This window comes from Lithobates pipiens, unplaced genomic scaffold, assembly GCF_037356315.1.
Source record: "Lithobates pipiens isolate NorthernLeopardFrog02 unplaced genomic scaffold, aLitPip1_a1.2 Scaffold_23, whole genome shotgun sequence".
In the NCBI taxonomy this organism is placed as follows: domain Eukaryota; kingdom Metazoa; phylum Chordata; class Amphibia; order Anura; family Ranidae; genus Lithobates; species Lithobates pipiens.
In genome coordinates, this window is record NW_027507785.1 from 292,571,143 (window position 1) to 292,591,401 (window position 20,259).

At 41.0% G+C, this 20,259-nt stretch overlaps 1 protein-coding gene across 4 annotated transcripts in view; it reads left to right on the forward strand.

Annotated features, from left to right (window-relative positions):
- Positions 1–19,539, forward strand: part of SSX2IP (SSX family member 2 interacting protein) — a 62,584-nt gene extending 43,045 nt beyond the window's left edge. For 2 of the 4 annotated variants that reach the window (XM_077450337.1, XM_077450338.1), the window contains exons 7-14: positions 1,280–1,355; positions 2,013–2,190; positions 4,868–5,018; positions 5,101–5,237; positions 7,750–7,923; positions 8,062–8,176; positions 11,487–11,631; positions 15,347–19,539. In XM_077450337.1, coding sequence (XP_077306463.1) covers positions 1,280–1,355; positions 2,013–2,190; positions 4,868–5,018; positions 5,101–5,237; positions 7,750–7,923; positions 8,062–8,176; positions 11,487–11,631; positions 15,347–15,383 — 1,013 coding nt within the window. In that variant the 3' untranslated portion in view covers positions 15,384–19,539. The remainder of the gene's footprint in view (positions 1–1,279; positions 1,356–2,012; positions 2,191–4,867; positions 5,019–5,100; positions 5,238–7,749; positions 7,924–8,061; positions 8,177–11,486; positions 11,632–15,346) is intronic. The other 2 variants (XM_077450340.1, XM_077450341.1) reach the window with 2 other exon arrangements.
- Positions 19,540–20,259: the final 720 nt, after the last annotated feature.

Sequence of the window (20,259 nt, forward strand, 5' to 3'; positions counted from 1 at the left end):
GTGAATGTGTACATGTAAATGTGAACTCTCCCACTTCAACATAAATCCCACCTCTCATTCTGCAGCCAGACATACTACTCGGTGGCACACAGTATGATGGGTTACAGCCCCTTATAACTGTAAAGCATGTCTATTCTTTCACCTCCAACCACAACAAGAGATAAACATATTGGCCTTACTTTCTTTATGTAATCATTACTGAACTGTGGACACATCCCATAATTCTATATTATAAACACTGCACTCTGCTGTAATTCAGTATTAGAAATATTCCTCCTGCTGGCGCTTTTAGATTATTCTTACAGCAATCGGTGTCCAGTGTCAAGTGGGGCCGTTATCAGAAATCAACCCGATGACACAGCAGGGATCTCTGCCTGTGACAGGTATTTTATGTGAGAACACCAATCATTGTAATGTCTCGCCCTCCTTCCGGCATTGGAACAGTGCGCTGTCAATCACAATGCCTATTGCGGTTATTACAGCGATCAGTATTTCACATATAATACCTGTCACAGCCAGAGATCCCGCTGTCATCCGGATGATCCTGCTCTGCACAGAGATGGCGGGGTGGATTTTGGCAGGGAGCAGAGGAGGAGGGAGAAGGACACCTCCTCCATGAGCGGCACAGACAGGGCCTGTGTGACCCCTCTGCCCATTACAGCTCTATTTCTGCCCTGCTCGCTTTTAGAGAACTACAGATGGGAGTGCCAAGATCGCTGGCTGAGAGTACAGGAGGCATAGCAGCCAGTGGTCTTGCATACAGGATGTCGCCAGGCAATCGGTTTTTCAGCAAGATCAGCAGCCTATTACAGAAGAACTACAGAACTCAGAAGAACATGGATGGCATAGTTGGTGAAGTTAGGAGTTCAGCAACAAAGACATGGAAAAAAGTTCTGCTTTTAATATATTGGGATCTTAAACTGTATATTTAGGTACCTTATTTTGTAACAAACTGCTTTTATTAATGACATCCTCAGGCTCGTGAAATTCATGCTGGGGCAGTTGCTAGGAGCTTGGTTTCTATTGAAACAGGCACACAACCCCCCCCCCCCCCCCCTCCTGGGCAGCAAATGCACTTAGTCCAGACATGATGTTAAAAGTTACATGTTTAGTAAAGGTTAAAGCCTAGGGAACTGTACATGTATTTAAGATATGTACTGAATAGGTTTTCTGTTATGCCCAGACATGCATGTTAAGATCATTGTTATGATATGGGTATTGGTGAATTGGTGGCTGAACCCCTCACTTACTTTTTTTTTTTTTCTTTTTGATCCTGCAGCCATCGATGTGCTAAATTATGTGGGCCGAGCTGATGGTAAAAGGATGGCTTGGAGAACAAATAAAACTGATGCCAAGTGAGTAGAAAATCAGGGCCTCAATGAGCTTGTTTGTATTGGTTGTAGTAACCAATTGCATTCCAGCAGTTTTGTATTTGGGAACATTGGTATATAAAAAGTATCACTGTCTGATATGGGTAAAGTGACAATTGTTTGCCTCAAAACCTCAAGAGAAGTAGGGGGGCGGGGGGGGGGGGGGGGAACAGTCTCACCTATGTCAATGTAGGATCGATCCAATGCTGCAGATGTTCCCCGCCGGCTCTAAGACCAAGAACCGAGTGATCGCTTGACCGCTAATTGCTAAGTTCTTGGTCTCCAGTGAGCAGTCACCAGCTCTCTGCTCTGCCCCTCCGGTGTTCACTGACATGACTGGATGTGGAGGGGCGGGAGCTGCAGGCTTAGACTCTCAGCGGCTTGCTGAGCCAGCTGCAAGTTAGCCATCTGGGCAAATGCCCACATTGTCTGGATCCCTGCAGATTCTGGACCCGCTCTGTGGCATCAGTTGACAGCAGACTTTAGCCCTCTATCAGCTGAATCTGGGTCACAGGAGTGCAGAATGCAGTGCACTCCTGTGATCCAGAAGAGAAGTATGGCCTAAAGAAGTTTGGCAGTTTGTAAACAGAATTCTGGAGGGAGAGTATGTGGTACCCGGTACCAATGTGTTTCTGTTTTCAGGAATGAGGAGGAGATGTACAAAGTTCTGCTTGGTGATTATGAACAGCGGCAGAAGCAGCTCATGCTGGAGAATGCAGAACTGAAGAAAGTCCTGCAGCAAATGAAGAAAGAAATGATCTCCATCCTCAGCCCACAGAAACCGAGAGCGAAGGACAAATTGGAAGATAGTCTGGGACCAGTAAGGATATATATATTTTTTTTCTTTGTGTGGAGATTGTAAAATCTTTTATTTATTTTTTACGTGCCAACAACTATGTTGTGTGATGGAGAATGAGGAAGTGTCTAGGGGAGATAGTATGTATCGTAGGGTGACACTACGAACACACCAATATTAATGTGCCAACATCCCAATATGGGTTACATAAGGAAAAAAGACTAAAATTAGGTGGACTTTATATGGCACATGAGTATTCAATCTAAAAAGTATTATAAATATTTTATTATTTAATTTTCAAAAATGTCATACACATAAAATAGTCACATAGGTACAGCAATTGTTTAAATAAAACATAATGTTGCTTGACCCATATTGCCTGACCACTGATATTCTCCAGTAAAGTATATAATACAATAGTTAACAATACAAAGCCATTGGTCTGGTCTCCAGTAGTAGAAAGATATTCAGAGTCCCAGAGAGTATGTGGGTCCGTATTTTTAGTTAGCAAGATAGCTCGACATTTTCCGTGCTAGTTTAGCCCTGCTGGGCACTCATGAGACTTCCCGTCACTCTCCCCCTCCTCCTCCTGGCTGACGCCAGCAGGGGAATCTCGGTCCCTCCCGCTGTAGTGCTCTGATGGGGAAAAAGCACCGGCAGGTCACGTGACTGCCCAGCGGTGCTGTAAAATAAGGTATTTTGCAGAATAACTATAAAAAAAAAAAAACAGATACTGCAGAGTATATCTTCCTGTAAGAGGATATTTCTCAGTAATGACTTTACAATCACTTTAAACCTTAAAACAAAAAATATATATTGAAGCTTACCAATGCAGTGGTTGCAGTTTTCTTTTTTTTTTTTTTTTTTTTTTTTTTAACTTGATGAGTTGGTCAGAAAGTGCTGTTTTTCAACTTTCTTTAAAATGGAACTTGATGTAAAAAATTAAAATGAGCAAACTGGCAGGATTTTTAATGCAGAAGAGACCTGGTTTGTCTCTTCTGCATGAAACATACCAACCTGCCTGTACACCCCTGAACGGTGAGCTGCACATGTTCAAACTTACTGTAGAAATTCAGGAAGAATTTGCAGAGGCTGACTGAATTCCCTTGCATGCCGCAGGATTGATGTCTTATTGGCCCAGCCAATAAAAGCGGCTGGCAATCGATACCTAGAAGCTGGCCGCTTAATGCTATTGGCGGGGAGCTCCTGAACGCCGCATCACTGGACTGAAGGAGAGTATAATTCCTCCTCAACAGAACAAGCTGTCCAGCACAAGTGGCAGTTAGATAGTTAAGCTAAAATAAATATCAACAGGGTGCTTACAATAATCAGATTTTTATTATTTATGTAAAATCTTTATCCCAACAGGCACAAACTGTTTCTGTAACTGCTTAATTGTGTTAGCTGGAGTTCAGCTTTTAATTCTTAACCCATTCCTCTAGATCTGTTAGATGCACTAACACTGCCTTCTTTCCAAATTGGCAATGCTGCTGTCTAAGGATGCCTCTGTTGTGCCTCTATCCAAAGTGGAGACACCCTAAGACAGGAAGTGTGTTCTTCGCTGGATCACCAGGTGAAAAAAGAGAAAAGCATTAAAAAAAAAAGCAAACGCAACCACCACATTTGAGTTTTATTTTTATTTTTTTTATTTTTTTTATTGGAAGCATGCAAAGCATTGCACCCATGATATCGTGGACACTATGCAGAGCCTTTGCAGACTGTGTGTTCATTGAGCACTACAACCCGACAGTCGAAAAGCCTGTTGGTGAATGAGTGACGCGACTGGGTGGGCATCTTTTTTGAATTGTGGCAGCAGACACAGGGAGAAGATCCCTGGTCTGCTGTCACAGCGGGGGGCGCAGCAGCATCTGCAGCACTAACATGTTACATGTTAGAAAAGGTGAACTTATCTTTTAGGCTGGGTTCACATATGAGCCTCATGCAGCTCACAGCAGGGGTCCGGTGCGTCTTGGTTCACAGTTTCAGATCCCCTTTTATTTTTTTCAGCCGAATTTGGACCTGAAACAAACCAAAAGATGCACAGTATTTTTGTGCAGAACACACTGGACTCGCTGTGGAGATATGCGAACTGGCTCCATAGAGAGCCGGTCAAAATCTCCTGCTATTGCAATTTGGATGCGGGGAAACTGCACCCTATTCGCAATGGTGTGAATCCAGCCTGACATAACTTGTATGCCACTTCTGGTTTAGGCCCGGCTCTGTTGCAGAGCTCCTGACAGCCGTTTCTCTACTGGGTGTGGTACCAGCGTGTGTGTGCTCGCATTGCGTCATTTGTCTTAAACCATTGTGTACAGGGCTTGTCGACAAACAGAAGTTTAACAAGAAATGTTGTTATTTTACTATGGAGCTAGATGCGTGTTTTGAGTCGCATATGTGCACACTTTCCCTGTTTCATTTGAATGTGTGGTCATAATCACAATAGGTTTTGTGTAGAATTCCTCCTCTCCTTGGCCAGCCCTGTATCATCCAATGTAATTAGTAAACTTTGTCTTTATGTTGAGTTACCAAACATCAGCTAAAAGTTCCTGAAAACATGACATTCTTTACTTGGACTGGAAAGAAAACGTCTTTGTAAGAGACAATTTGCCATCTGGTTATAGTTTTATACACCCTGCTATTGGGTGAAGTGTATACTGTCTATGCCGGTTGACCCTCCTTTTTCCTTTATTCCCTATGCCAGGCTCTTTCAGATAATGAGGAAGATCCAGCGGACTCTAGTAAAGAGCACCTGTCGGAATTATCATGCGAGGCAGCCAGAGAGCAGCTGGTCAATAGCATTCGCCAGCAATGGCGGATACTGAAAAGCCACGTGGAAAAGCTGGACAACCAAGGTGCGATTTTATGTCAGCGTTGTTATTGTGTGCCCACTGCTCCTGTTGTTCCTTATTAACCTGTGTATAACACGGTTTCCAGCTGCCCAAGTACGTGTGGCATCACCAGACCGTAAGGGGTCGATTGCCAGGGAAGAGCATGAGAGAGAGATGGAACGACTGAAAAATGAAATCAAGGAGTGCAGGGAAACCATCAAGAGCCAGCAGCATCTTTTGCAGGTATTTATTCAGAAGTTGATATGTGACGATCGAATTGGGAGCATCTTTGACTAGCAGTTTGTTTTTCTTTTATTTTTCTCATGTTTTGCTCATAACTGTCTAATCTGAAGAGTCATACTTTCTGCAATCCCAGCTAATCGTAATCATGAGCTGTGACTTCTATGTAGATCAGATTAATCTAAATATAATCAAGAGAATAAATAAATCTGAATACTCAGAGAAATGTGTAATTTGGCTCAATAACATTACTCATCAGTACTGATTATATTGTTAAAAACAGTGATTTACAGGCTGCATACTTTTTGAATTGGTGCAATGCTGCCATCTAGAGACTTATAGTAGTTGTGGCATGCAAGCTTTTCTATTCCTCCCCTCCCGTTTATGATCAGTAAATATAACTACCCGTGTTTTATGAGTGTCGTGTGCACTGTGCAATCTAGGCTTAGTAGTGACCCAATACTTACTATCAAGCGGTAGGATTATAATTAACTATGTATTAATGTTGATAATTCCTTTTTGATTTGGCTAGATCAGGGGTCTCCAAACTTTCTAAACAAAGGGTTTACTGTCCTCCAGACTTTGGGGGGGGGCCGGACTGTGGCCACTGGGAGCCGAAAAGATCAGTGGGTAAAAATAATGCCCCATTGTTTCAGCAGGAGTAATTGTGCCTTATCAATGCATCGTCAGTGGGAGGAATAGTATCCCATCATTGGTGTCAGTTGGAGGAATTGTGCCCCATCATTGGTGTCCCTGGAAGGAATAGTGCCTCCTTGGTGTCATTGGGAGAAAATTTTGCCCCATCGTTGGTGTTGATAGGAATAGTGCCTCTTCATTGGTGTCGGTGGGGAGAACTATTCCCCATTGTTTGGTATCTGTGAATGAAATGGCTCCCCAAGAACTAGATAGTCAAGCAAAGGGCCGCATCTGGCCCCTGGGCCACAGTTTGGAGACCACTGGGCTAGATCATGGTTACTCAACCTGGCTTTCATGGAACCCTAGGGTTCCTTCAGCAATGAGCAATTTCTGCTTCTCAAATGAGTAACCACTTAAACCAGTAATCTTTTTAGCTATGTGTAAGGGGAGAATTCTTGACCACAAATGTAAGCAGCATTCTTTCTACTAACCTTCCATTACTGTACTGTAACTAGTAAATATAATAATTAGCAGTGCTTCCCTGAAGCCCAAAAGTTATTTTAAGTGCTTCTTCATGTTAAAAAGGTTGAGAGGCTTGGCTAGATAGTCGGGCTGCAGTACTTGACGTAATAACAAAGGGACATGCTCTTAGATGAGGGCAGGAGAGAAACAGAGGAGGTTATTAGTCTTCAGTTTCTCATTTTACTGTTGCTGTAAAGTTTATACAGAAGTGACAGTGGAGGAGAAAAGCGCTGGTAATACAGACAGGCTGTGCTGTGCTCTCCCTCAGAACCGTACTGTAGTATTATACATTACTGCACCCTACACATTGCCCCCCGAGCGCCCTTGTACTGTGCCCTCCCGCCCACCCTATACTGTGCCTGACCTCCCCTGTACAGTATCTGCTAACCCTCCCATACTGTATGCTCCTGTTTCCCCTGTACCATACCCTCACAACTTCTCTCATACTGTGTCCTCTAACCCCCCCCAAAAACAGTATCCTTTAATCATCCCTATTATTGTATGCTCCTGTCCACCTTGTACTATGCCCTCCCAAACTCCCCCATACAGTTTCTTTAACTCTCCATACTGTGCCCTCCTGCTCCTGTAGTAGTGGAAGGGACTCGGGGAGTGCTAAAGGTCCACGCGTTGGGGGGGGGAGCAGCGTGGAATCTACTTGCCTTGCCCTGGGAGTGGGCAACCCACACTATGCCACTGCCTGTAAAATTTAGGCCTTCCTTGTCAGCCATGGCTTTACTCGATATATAGTATTTCTCAGAGCTGGCTGCACAGAAGTACAAATACTTTGGTAGATAAAACCGCTCTTTTATGTGCATTTCATCTGTATTTTTCCCCTTTTTGCCTTCAGTTCTGCTTTAATGGAGAAGTAGGGCCGAATATCTTTTGGTCCTCCTTCTCCCAGGGATCACAGGAATACAGAACGACGCAAACCCTTATTCAGCCAACAGCGGGCTAAAGCCGGTTCAGGCTCTAGAGAGATCTTGAATTTAATATCGGGATTCACCCAGATGTCTGGACCGGCAGCTGGCTCAGCGACTCAGCATGCAGCTGGTAGGATGAGCCAGTTGCTCCCACCCCCCTCCACAGCCCAGCGCTCCAGTGAGTGCCGGAGAGCTGACCCAAACAGAGCGCAGTGTTGTAATCCATGCATAAGTTACTAAAAGTGTGTATGATTTACTTACGTAGGATTAAAAGACTCAGAGGCTCTAACACTCCCCCAGCATATCTAAAATAAAAACAATACAAGTTTTGCCTGGATGTGAGTTTTCAGGCACTTTGTTAAAAGGTCAAGCATGATCTGATTTGTCATTGTGATGCCAAATGTCAAAAGGGAACTCAAACTATTATCCATTTGCAGCAGCAAATCATTGTGGGAAATGATGATGATACATCTGCCCTCCTCCAGGACTGCTACCTCCTCGAGGACCAGGAGCGTCTCCAGGAAGAATGGAGATTATTTAATGAGCAAAAAAAGAATTTTGAAAAAGAGAGAAGGAATTTTACTGAAGCTGCCATTCGTCTGGGACACGAGGTGAGTAATTTCAGATCAAAGCTGCTACTCCAAACTCCCCACCAGATGGCACTCAATTTTCATTTGCATGGTAATCTGACAAATGGTGTTCTTCTGCGTTCAATTGATATTTTATTGTATGTTATGTTTGTCTTCTAGAAAAAGGCGTTTGAAGAGGACAGGGCAATGTGGTTAAAACACCAGTTCCTAAATATGTCCTTGTTTTGTGATCGCAAGAGTGCCGAGTACTGCCAACCTCAAAGTGCCTTTTCAAGTAAGAATTACATTTTTCATCTCTGAATTGTGTAGGGTTTTTGTTTTGTTTTTTCTCTCCCTAAAATGAGAGACTACCACCAACGCATCATTCCAAGCACAAACTAGATCCAGTGTTACCATTCACAAAACATTTCAAACCTTTAGTTTGTCTGAATGGCTAGGAGAAAAGCTAATCTGCATACAATAATTTTAAGGCGGGGTTCACACCGCAGCACAGAGCGGCTCACAGCAGGGGTCCGGTGTGCCCCTGTTCACCGTTTCAGGTCTGATTTTAGCCTGATTTTTTTGGGCTGAATTCGCACCTGGAATGGACCAAAATATGCACAGGACCCCTGTACCAACGTAGTGATATAATATGTATAGTGGTGGGTAGAATTAATTAGTAGCTATTATAATCTCCTGCAACAACACAAGTCTTCCAGAGAGATGCACTTTATTGACTTCCAACACAGAACAAAGTCTTGCAACAGATGACAAAATCCAATAGAGTATATATGACAACGAATACCAGCCTTCAGAGTCCCATGTCTCCTAGACCTGTGCCTCCATAATCACACACCGAGACATATTAGACTGAATGCCAACTTGAATGTCCTCTCAAGTACTGGTCTAAAATGGGGGGGGGGGGGATTTCTGCTGGGTCAACCAAATGTTTCCCATGAATACCCCCTCAAGTCTAATTGCCATAAATAAATACTTATTCTATGGTCCTAAATCATCCTTGAGTTAAAACAATGTATTCTTTGAAATGTTCAACTAGGTTAACAGGCCATATCTCACACACCTAGGTAGACTTGCGTAAGATAAACATATCAAAGGGTCTTCAGCTGTCCCTTTTGATATGTTAAAATTCAGTTGGCTTGGACAACTCCACTGAATTTCTGGTCAATATGTTACTTTAATACAATATCCTACATAAATCGGCCAACATATTACAACAACCTGTACAATTTGCACCGGAGCCACTTTGGAGATTGGTGAACCGGCTCCATAGAGAGCCCGACACAATCTCCTGACATGAGAACTGGGTTGCAGGGAAACCTGCATACAATTTGCAATAGTGTGAGCCCAGCCTAAAGTCTACACTGCTTGTCGGGAAGCTTCTAGTGCAACCACTACTTGAAAAGGCTCAAAAACATAGCAGAGTGATGGGAGTGTGCTAATCTCTAGTACGCTGTTTGAATATGTCTGATGCATGAAGACTGCAATAAAGAAACCGTACACCTCGGTAGCTTGTACTAAACTGCACTGATCTGTAAAACACACTTTTTATTAGATGTAACTAACACGATGTAAGTAACCCAAAGTAGCACAGTGTATGTGTACAGACATGAAGGTGTTTCAGTATGAGTACCTTGTACACACTACTGAGGCAACAAAAAAGATTACAGCCCACATTACCAGGAATCCTTAAAGAGGAAGTAAACCCTGATGGGTTTTACTTCCTCTTTTGCTCGCTGCTGCAGCCTGCAAATGAAAAGCATAATGGGCTAGTATGCTTCGCATTTAGCCCATTATGTGCCACTTACCTAAAAAAAGAATCCAGCAATGTCCCCTGTGTGGGCAGCGTTCATCTTCTGGCCCTCTTCCTTCTGGGCTGTGGACTCTGTGATCTGCCGGAGCCGCGTGACGTCACTCCCGCACATGTGCACGGGAGCCGCGACTAACGGCACAGGCTAGGGAAGAAACAGCACTTAGTTTCATTCCGCGCATGTGTCGTAGGATTTTTCTGCAGACAAGTGAAATATCTCCTAAACGGCGCACGTTTAGGAGATATTTCCACTACCTATAGGTAAGCCTAGAATAAGGCTTACCTATAGGTAGAAGTCCAAAAAGTGGGTTTTACAACCACTTTAAAGGATAAGTTCACTTTACAAAAAAAATATTAAATGCACATTTTTTGCAGGTAAAGGTGCATGTTTTCTTTGTTAGGAGCCTTGATTTCATTGCACCCATTATCAGCAGATCATGGATGTAACGCCACAGTCCTGCAGACTGTCTGTGTAGCTGCCTGCCTGTACTTCCGATACAAGCAGGCAGTTGCATTCTGATGGGAAGCTCAATGAATTACCTAGAGCGATCAGCTCTAGGTAGTTCATTGAGAAGTATAAGCCGACAGCTGCAAAGGTTGTCAGTACTTGTAGTTCACAAATTCACTAATCTTTAAAATGTATGATGTGGCCGTGCCCTGCACAGCTGCGCTCTTTGAATTGTAATAGCGAGTGCAGGGAGAAGATCCCCCGGCTGGCTGTCACAAGGGGCGGGGGGGGCTTTGGGTATGGGAGTCTGATGCTGAATGTGTTACACCCTGAATATTCAGGATGTAACATGCAACCTTTTAAGAAAGGTGTCTTTTAACCCTTAGAAGGGGCTTATTCCAAAATCCATACAAAACTCAAACACTCTGAGCCTGCTGTGTGCCAGTTATTGGACTAATAAAAATAGCCTTTAGCCTGGATTACATTTTTACCAATAAACATGCATGAAGTTTTTTATATTCTAATATATCATAAATAATAATATATCTTATATATATATATATATATATATATAAGATATATTATCTCCTTTAGCCCTTGTTCACACTGATGCCATTTGTTATTCGATTTCACAAATTGCATGACAAGTTGCACCCCATTACCGGTAATGGAACTGTTCAAATTGTCGCGGCTCATGTCGCAGCAATTATGAAAAGGTTTCTGCACCACATTTTTACCGCTTTCATTGCAACTTGTCTGTTAGTTGAAGTTGCAAGCCGCAATGAAATTTTGCAGGTGAAATGACCTTCGGCTTTAAAATCCATGCTGAAGTAATGTGATTTCAAAGCTGCAATGGTGTGAATCAGGGCTTAGAGGTTTCAATTTTCTTCCATAAACCAAAAACCTAATATAGAATGGGGGGCTTTATCACGGATAGGTGATGTAAGCTTCTCAGACAGATCTTGGTCTGTGCCTTCTGTAAGCACCTCTGTTTAGTTCTTTCAGCTCTTCCTTGTTGGTAACATTTACTTTGCCAGCTTTTTTGTTGCCTCAATTCTCGGTTTAAACATTTGATATGTTTTCTATTGTGAAAAAAAATATGGATTTATGAGATTTGCAAATCATTGCATTCTATTTTTTATTTCGATTTTACACCGCTTTTTTGTAATTGGGGTTGTAAATAAAAATAGTTTTATTTCACTAACTTGCCTTTTCGGTTGTCATGAAGTGAATTTTTATGTTATCCCTTCAAAGACTTTCATCTCATTGTTTGCAGTATTTTAGCAGTTATATGCAGGTTGTTTTTATGGTTGCATTATTATGTTTCAGGCAAGGAGCAGGAATCCCCTATAATCCAGACAAAGTCGCCTCAATCCAAACTCCTTAAGACCCCACCAGGTGATGTCACAAGAAACATTGGAAAGTCACTGCCTGTCACTCCTTCTGCCAACCAGCAGCCTCTACACAGATACAGGTATTATACAGGGCCTTCAGAGAAGACTATAATGTATTATTGGTATGCATGTTTAGTTACTAAAATGATTTTATATACACGTAGTAAATGCTCTGTCTATGGACTGTATATTGTACAAATGCACAAGAGATTACAATGCCAGCCAAGGATATGGGGAGCAAGGCCCCACATCTCAATAGAAACGACATAGAAAGATTGGGAACAGGGACTTTTGAAGTGCCTAAATCAAGATGATGCCCTATAGCATGTTTAAAAAAAAAAAAAAACACCTTTTTTTAATGTATCAAAAAAAAAGAGAGATATTATAATCTTCTCTAAATAAATTTTTTCAAAGGTAAGAAACAAGTGTGCTCAAAGTATACTGTACAACAATATTTGCTTGACATGTTTCGCCAGAGTATGGCTTCTTCAGGAGTCTTCGTATTCTATTGTATGGGGGTATTCACTGCAAACAGAAAAATGCACATTAAGAAACAATACTGCTAAATAACCCTTTTATAAACTAATTTCAAAATTGACATAATTGCATTGGCTCATCTGAGAGACCACTCTTACCCCGAAAGAATCTTCAGTTCAGTATGCATTTACACCAGGTCCACAAGACTACCATTTAATAGACTATCAGTGTGTCATAGGAGGACCACGTTGGCAATGACAATGGTATTGTGGTTTTGTGGCCCTGATGTAAATGCATACTGACCTGAAGATTTTCGGGGTAAGAGTGGTCTCTCAGATGATCCAATGCAATTATGTCAATTTTGAAATGAGTTTATAAAGGGTTATTTAGCCTTATTGTTTCTTAATGTGTATTTTTCTGTTTGCAGTGACTACCCTGTACAATAAAATACAAAGTCTCCTGAAGAAGCCATACTCTGGTGAAACATTTCAAGGAAATATCATATAGTATACTTTGAGCACACTTGTTTGTTGCCTTTGAAAAAATTATTTTAGAGAAGATTGTAATATCTTTATTAATGTATGAAATATAATTTGTTACATTTTAAAACATGTTATAGTGCATTATCTTGACTCAGGCACCTCAAAGGTTCCTGTTCCCAATCTTTCTCGACAAAGCACTATTGCTGTGTAAAGCACTTCCACCAAGCAAGACCGTTTCAATATAGTAAAAGAAACATAACTGCCTCCTCCGTAATACATACAGAATAGTTATTTGTATGGCAACTATTTAAATTTGTAAATATGAATTGGTGTGAAAAAACATATCCTTGCTCTCCCTGAGATCTCATTGGACAAATTTTGACAACCAGGATATTAGTTGAATAATTGGCTCTTATTGGTATTGGTACTTATTGGTACAAGACCAGACCAGACATAAAATGTTGCACTGTTTTTATGCAGCCTGTCTGAAGTCTACACTACACAGTGTAGAGGGAAGCCTGGTTTAGACAAGATTCGGGAACAATGAGAACCATATCTGGGATCCCTCTAAATCTGCTTTTTGTTCCAAAACGCTGTTTAGAAATAATTTATAGCTCCATGCATTGTAAACTGGTATGTAGAGCAGATTTCCTCCTTGCTGTTTTTTAGTCCTGGTCTGCAAACATACATTTCAGCACAATACAGTATGGACTACCTACAGGTGTAATATAAACACTGGCATATTGACACTAGTTTTCTACTTCAGACATAGTACAGGTAATGAGTTATGTTTAGTGTTAGTGCTAGTTATTCTTATAAAGTGTGTGTGTGTGTGTGTGTGTGTGTGTGTGTGTGTGTGTGTGTGTGTGTGTGTGTGTGTATTCCTGCTAGAGAAAAAAAATCCTAATTTTGCAAGGTTCTCATGTAGTCTATCTATAAACTGCCTTCTAACAGAAGTTGCTATTTTTGTTTGGATTTGGGGTCTCCCCCTTTTTTTCTTTAGGCCCAGGATTCTCTAACTTAACATTTGTTTTATACATTAAACATTTTCACAGTACAGTAACTGATAAAAAAAAATGGTAATTCACACTTTTCCACATGTAAGGCCTCTTAGCTGGTTTGTCCACCAGATGGAGCTGTTTCACTATATCTGCCTTGCTGGATTTCTACTCTTTCCAATCACTGCAAGTGTTTATATATGTGTGTGTGTGTGTGTGTGTGTGTGTGTGTGTATATATATATATATATATATATATATATATATATATATATATATATATATGTATGTATGTGTTTTATCTAATATAAAAGCACTACATAAATACAAAAGTAATTTTGTGCTTTAAATAAGTTTCCTAGCATAAGTGCCATTCACAAAAGTATGTAGAAGCTGTTATACTTTGTTATCCTGTTTTCTAAAGGATGGTAAGCCCTATATTTCTCTCAGGACCTGTTTAGTTCAATAAAGAATCCCTGCATTGCTGCTCAGTATGGTAACATGTAAAGTGATCACCCTGTAAAATAACCCATTTAGTTTAAAATCAAAATAAAAGGCAAAACTCCTCTATCTCTCTATCTCTCTCCATCACATTCCCTCTGTTCTCAGCTGCATAAGAGCTGGGGGGAGGAGAAGCAGCAGCACTGAGCTTCCCAGTGATTGGCTGTCCAGAGGGTGCATGTGAGGGCAAGTCTGAGAACTGACCACGTTGTTCTCCTGCTTAGTGTGGTCAGTTTGTAATAGTAAAGCAGAGGGACTGGCAGTAACACCAGGGATTTCACATAAAGGAAGCAATACAAAGAGCAGGAGACTTTTTCTCATACAAGCGCAATGTACACCAGGCAAGTATCGGGAATATGAAGTGTTGGGGGTAATAAATGCTTTAAGTCTAACTTCCCTTTCAGTATTGCTTTCACATTTATACTTGCCTTCGCAGCCTCCTAAAAATATTTGCAGGAAGAGCTTCCTTTCCTGATTTTGAAGTTCTTCTTGAAGCTGTATTAAACCCATAACCAAAAATGAAATATTGCAGCTTTAACAATCCTTCGATGTGGGTGGCTGCATTACATTTCTTAGGCTCCCCCCCCCCCCCCTTCTATTTTGACCTGCTGATACAGCCAGTAATACGCCTCCTGTATTAGCGTGCCCCCCACTCTGTATGAATGAGTACAAGGGGGCACCTTTGGATGGCAGATTTGTCAGTCTGGGGGGAGGAGGTTGTTGGATGTATTAGCAGATCTAAATAGACTAAGAAATTGAAGCCAAACTTCATCTGATACTTTATAAGCAGTTGCAGCAAACCATATATTTTTCCTTTTTGGGATGATCATTGTAAGCACCCCTGCTAGTGGTAAATGGTTTGTCTCATCTCTGTAATGGATACATTCTGCTGAAAAACTTGTTCTTTTGAAAATCAACACTGACTGACTGGATCACCAGGTGAAAATAGAAGAAAGCCTAAGAAAACGAATGCAGCCATCACACCTAAGAAAATGTAATCTACAATATAGAAAATGTTTGCTTTTGGGTTTAATACCACTTTAAGCAGCATGGCCTGCAGCAGCTTCCTGGCTCGATGTACTCCCTGTTCCTTGTAAAGGGGCTCTTTATGCCTCCAGATTGCTCCCTCTAGTGGTGGATAGGGTTGCAGTTTGATCAGACAAGCCATAGGTAGAAGATTGGTGGCCACGTTGCTTAAAACAGAATTTTTCCAGTAAAGGTGACCAATCTTATTGGCGTTTTTTTTCTTTTTTTTTTTTTTTTATACATCTGTGTCTTGCTGTATTGCTTTGTTGATGCTGTATGGTAATACTGTTTTATTTCTGTATTTTATTCTAGCACTTCAAGGACGGATTCAAACAGCAGTGATCTGTGATTGAAAAGTGGAGCTGGCTACTAAATCATACATAGCGTGTGCATGCGCTGGCCCGTGGCCTTCTTATTTGTTCAGTGTTTAATTTATTACAACGTTCCCCGATGTCCGGGTCTTTCAATTGCTACAGCGTTCACTGCCCTGCATACATTACATGGGTTGCCTGTCTGTCTGTCCTCGGCACTGAAGCCGTGAGCCCATGGCTTGTTGGCTTGTTCTTCTTTGTGTCTCTTGTATGTAGTTTGTCTGACATTCTATATTGTGAATGTTTTTTTTTCTCTCAGGGAATAAAGTTTAAAGGAATATATCATGGCCTTAAATCGGCATGATGTGTTTAATGCCTGGTCTGTTAATGAATGCAGATACAAGGCCTCTGAAAAGAGTTTAGTTTAGAAAATATTGACGTGCAGAGATTTAGCCGGGGTGGCCTGCTGGTAGGCTACAGACTGGCAAAAATAAACTACATTTTATGATTGGAGGTGACCAAAGTCTTCACAAATGATGCTCACAAAGTGCAAACTTAAATATCCAGCAGCAAGTTGTTAACTTAGATCTCTGTAGAGCAAGCAAGGATACAATCGTAGGTTTTTCACCTGCTGACTGTGGATAGTTGCTGAACCACTGGCAGGCCCATTAGTATGGCCAACTGCTGAATATACACCTATGCTATGGCTAACCCTTGTGGTTGGACTTGATGTCCTGAGATTGCACCAGTATGTTGAGGGATGTGGTTGGCTCATCTAGGAGACATTGCCTGATGCAGTCAGTATTTGCTGGAAGTTGTTCAGTAGCTGCTCCTCTACAGCTTGGGCACTGGCTGTTGAGTAGTTAGTCAACAACCATAGCATGGAAAGCAAGTGATTTCTTATAGATTAGGTTTCCACCATTGAGACGTACTTGTTACTAATCCTTAGCATGATGACTTTGCTAATATACAGCCATATCCAACTTTGGAAATTGCACCATATCAAACTATACATCTGCCCCCTATTTTTGTTATGGCTCCTTGAACAGCATGAAATTCCAACCCTTTAAATTTCACTGGTTGCCTAAACCTAGCAGATTTTGTTTTGCGAGAAAGTATTCCTCAAACTAGTGGGTCGCTAGGAACTTTGAACTAAAGATTTTGTAGCAGCATGCAGCTAGTAGACTGCCTTTGCTCAGTCGCTAGGAACTTCTACTAAAGACTTTGTAGCAGCATGCGTCTAGTAGACTGCCTGCGCTGAGTCACTAGGAACTTCTACTAAAGACTTTGTAGCAGCATGTGTCTAGTAGACTGCTTGTGCTGAGTAGATAGGAACTTTGAACTAGTGATTTTGTAGCAGCATGCAGCTAGTAAGCTGCCCATGCTGAGTTGCTAGGAACTTGGGAACCAACAATTTTTTTTTGTTTTGTTTTTTTACATCCCTCCCCTGCAGTGTTTCTCATTAGCCCAGCTCTTATTCATCTTTATTAGCCCAAAACACATCAAAGCACTTCAAACAATGATTTAATCTGCTGAATTGTCTTATGTGCGGCTTTGATTATGAAATCCGTATTCTGTATCTACACACGTTAAAGAAGGTCATTTTATAAGTTGAGCCTTGTTTACAGTGATGTGACAGCACTGAGAACTACCCTGGAACAGAAGTGAGCCTGTGTTTTCACAGGGTGCTGGATAATGTCAGTGCAGTTTAGCCCACACAATGGGGGTTATTTACTAAAGGCAAATCCACTTTGTACAAAAAAGTGCACTTGGAAGTGCAGTCGCTGTAGATCTGAGGGGGACATGCAAGGAAAATTTTAAAAAACAGCATTTTAGTGGTTGGCACTTGATTGGATAATGAAATCGGCAGAGCTTGCACTCATTTCAGATCTACCCCTCAGATTTACAGTGACTGCACTTTCAAGTGCACTTTGCAATTGTAGTTTGAACTTGTAGTGCAAAGTGGATTTGCTGTTGGTAACCTCTGTAGGTCCAATCAAATTGTCTTTTTGCAGAACTGACTTTGCTTATATAATATTTCTGCCAGTAACCTGTTTAGCATAGACAGATCAATTTCTGACACACAATTATTATTTAACACAAAACGGGTGCAAGGTGCAGTATTGCATAGAATAGTTTGTGTTGTGAAACTATGCTTTAATTGACCACTCCACCTGAAAGTGAAATCTCCATTTTAGTATAGCATCGGTGGGAATAATCAATCACCTGCTGGCTTCAATGAGACCTCAGTGGTGATATTTCCCTGCAGTAGTTTGTGTCTATGTCCCTCTCCCACAACGTCATGATAATGTGATTTTGCAGTTGAAAATTTCGTTCTCCAGGAGGCAGTGTGATGCCATCTATGCAATAGCCATGATAGTTGGCTGAAACTGAGAGTTCCGGGAAGAATATCTCACCACTCAATTTCCCAGGAGATGCAAAATCATTATACAATTCTGAAGTATTCCACATGGAGTTGGCATTTAAGCACAAATAAAACTTGCACTTTCTTGAATGTTCTAATCTTTTTATTAAATCTTTGATCCACTGCTTTTCATATTACTGCAAGGAGCATTGATGGTGTCCAAAGTTTTCAGTAGCCAATAACAGCCCTGCAGATTTCAGTTTCCTGCAGTCATGTGATCAGGATTGAATTTTGATTGGCTTCTGTGTGGTACAGCACTTTGGACATTTAATTTTGTATGAGATAAGCCTGTAAATCTGCACCGAGATGGAAGGTGTTTTGTTGACCCATAAGGGCGCACTCTGCTGAAAGCAGCACAATGACCATGGCAGAACTTGTGCATTACTAAAGCTTTAACATCATTGGTTTCCTCCGCTTTTTTTTTTTCTTTAAGTGATTTTAAGCTGGTCTTTAGGTTCTGGCAGTCTAATATTTTTTTTTTTTTTGGAAGAGGGTGATGGGAACAGTTTTTGGTTCAAACTGCAACCTGTGTGGATGTTGCGGTTGACATCTTCATAAGAGCCCAGCAAAATTAAATTGTTCCCAAGCTGACCTATAACGGGAGGGGGAGGGGGAGAAGTTTTAATGGCAGAACTGTTGTCACTCTGTTGGGTGATATCATAGCTGCAGAAAAAATACAATTCACTTGCGTCTGTTATCCTCCATTTTTTAAAACAAAATAAATTTTGCAATTTGTAAAAGATTTCCACAATTCTGCAATTAAAGCCATCTACCCAATCTGACATTGACCAATGCCTTAACGTAACCCTTTTACAGCCTGGGCAATCCATATTGAGCGTACAGTAAGGAAAATGCATAAGCAGTGGTTGTGTGTTCACATGCCAGAATGACCAGTAGCTCTGTGATGGATGGGCAGCTTAAATTGCATGTAAGACACTGGGGTTTATTTACTAAAACTGAAGAGTGCAAAATCAGGCTCACTTCTGCAAAGAAATCAATCCGCTTCCAGGTTTGATTGCCAAAGCTTAATTGAACAAGCCAAGGTTAGAAGCTGATTGGTTTCCTTGCAGAAGTGAGCCTGATTTTGCACTCTCCAGCTTTAGTAAATAAGACTTAAGGCTTGGCCCCACAATATCCTACTTTCTGAGCTCCCCTATAGATCTGTGCTGAATGTTAAGGAAGTGGGATTAAGAGGAGCACCAAGATTCACCTGTAAAGGAAAAGTTCAGACTGGCACATAGCTTCAGCTGCCTATATGTTTTGATCTATTGGTGGTTTTGACATGCAGTCATCACTGAATATAACCTCTGCTTGTGCATATTCATTGTGTAATCGGTATGAATTCCTAGTCTGCGACCAATAGTCTCTGCCACGGAAAAGCCGTATTCTCTGAATGTTTTCCAGGACAATATGGCTTTCTTATTTCCACGTAGTCAATGGGTACTCTTTAAAAGTGGTGTCTCAATGGTTGGCTTGTACAATGACTGCCTCCTATAGATCTATCTGCTGAATACCAATTGTGTGATCTATTGTGCAGAGCATTTGTTGGTGTAGCTCTGTCTTATGAAGTTTTATGTAAACTAGAATTCTTTCTATCCTATAGGCACTGGTCACTAGAACAATTGTTTTTTTTTTTTTTTTTTTATCCTGTGGTCACAGAATCCGTGGCACTTAGACACATTTAGTTGTTTTTGCATTTTGTTTTTGCTATACCATTGTTTGTTTGTTTTTTGCTCTTAGATTTATAATAAAAACCTTTTGATTTTTAATCTGTGTCATCTTGTTCATTTTATTTATTTCTGGGCTAACACATGAGGGACAGATAAATAACATACCAGACCAAATCTTGCTTGTCCTAAAAATTAGATTTTTGACAACAGCTACTTATACAAAATAAAGTAAAGTAACCCTTCCCTATGTTATCCAAAAAGCTTAAAAATTGATTTTTTGGCTGGCGCTACACTTACGAAATGTACCTGTTCTGACTTACAAACAGATTCAACTTAAGAACAAACCTACAGCCCCTATCTTGTTTGTAACACGGGGACCCCCTGTACTAGAACTTCATAATGGAGAATTAACATTCGTGACGTGGCAAATTATGAAATCTTGAATTGCAGCGCACAATTCTCTTCTTTATTTAATGGGATAATAATGAAGCTGCTTTGCTGGTGATACTGATGGAGTTATGGCAAACTTATTTTAAAAGGCTTTTATTTTCTAGTGATATCAAGAATAATATTATGCTTTTTTTTTTTTTTTTTTTTGGGGGGGGGGGGGGGGGCAAGTTACCACAACACCATTTAGCCTGTAGTTTTTAAGATTAAAGATACAACTACAGTGGTGTGAAAAAGTGTTTGCCCCCTTCCTCATTTCCTGTTCCTTTGTATGTTTGTCACACTTAAGTGTTTCAGAACATCAAACCAATTTAAACAATAGTCAAGGACATCACAAGTAAACACAAAATGCAATTTGTAAATGAAGGTGTT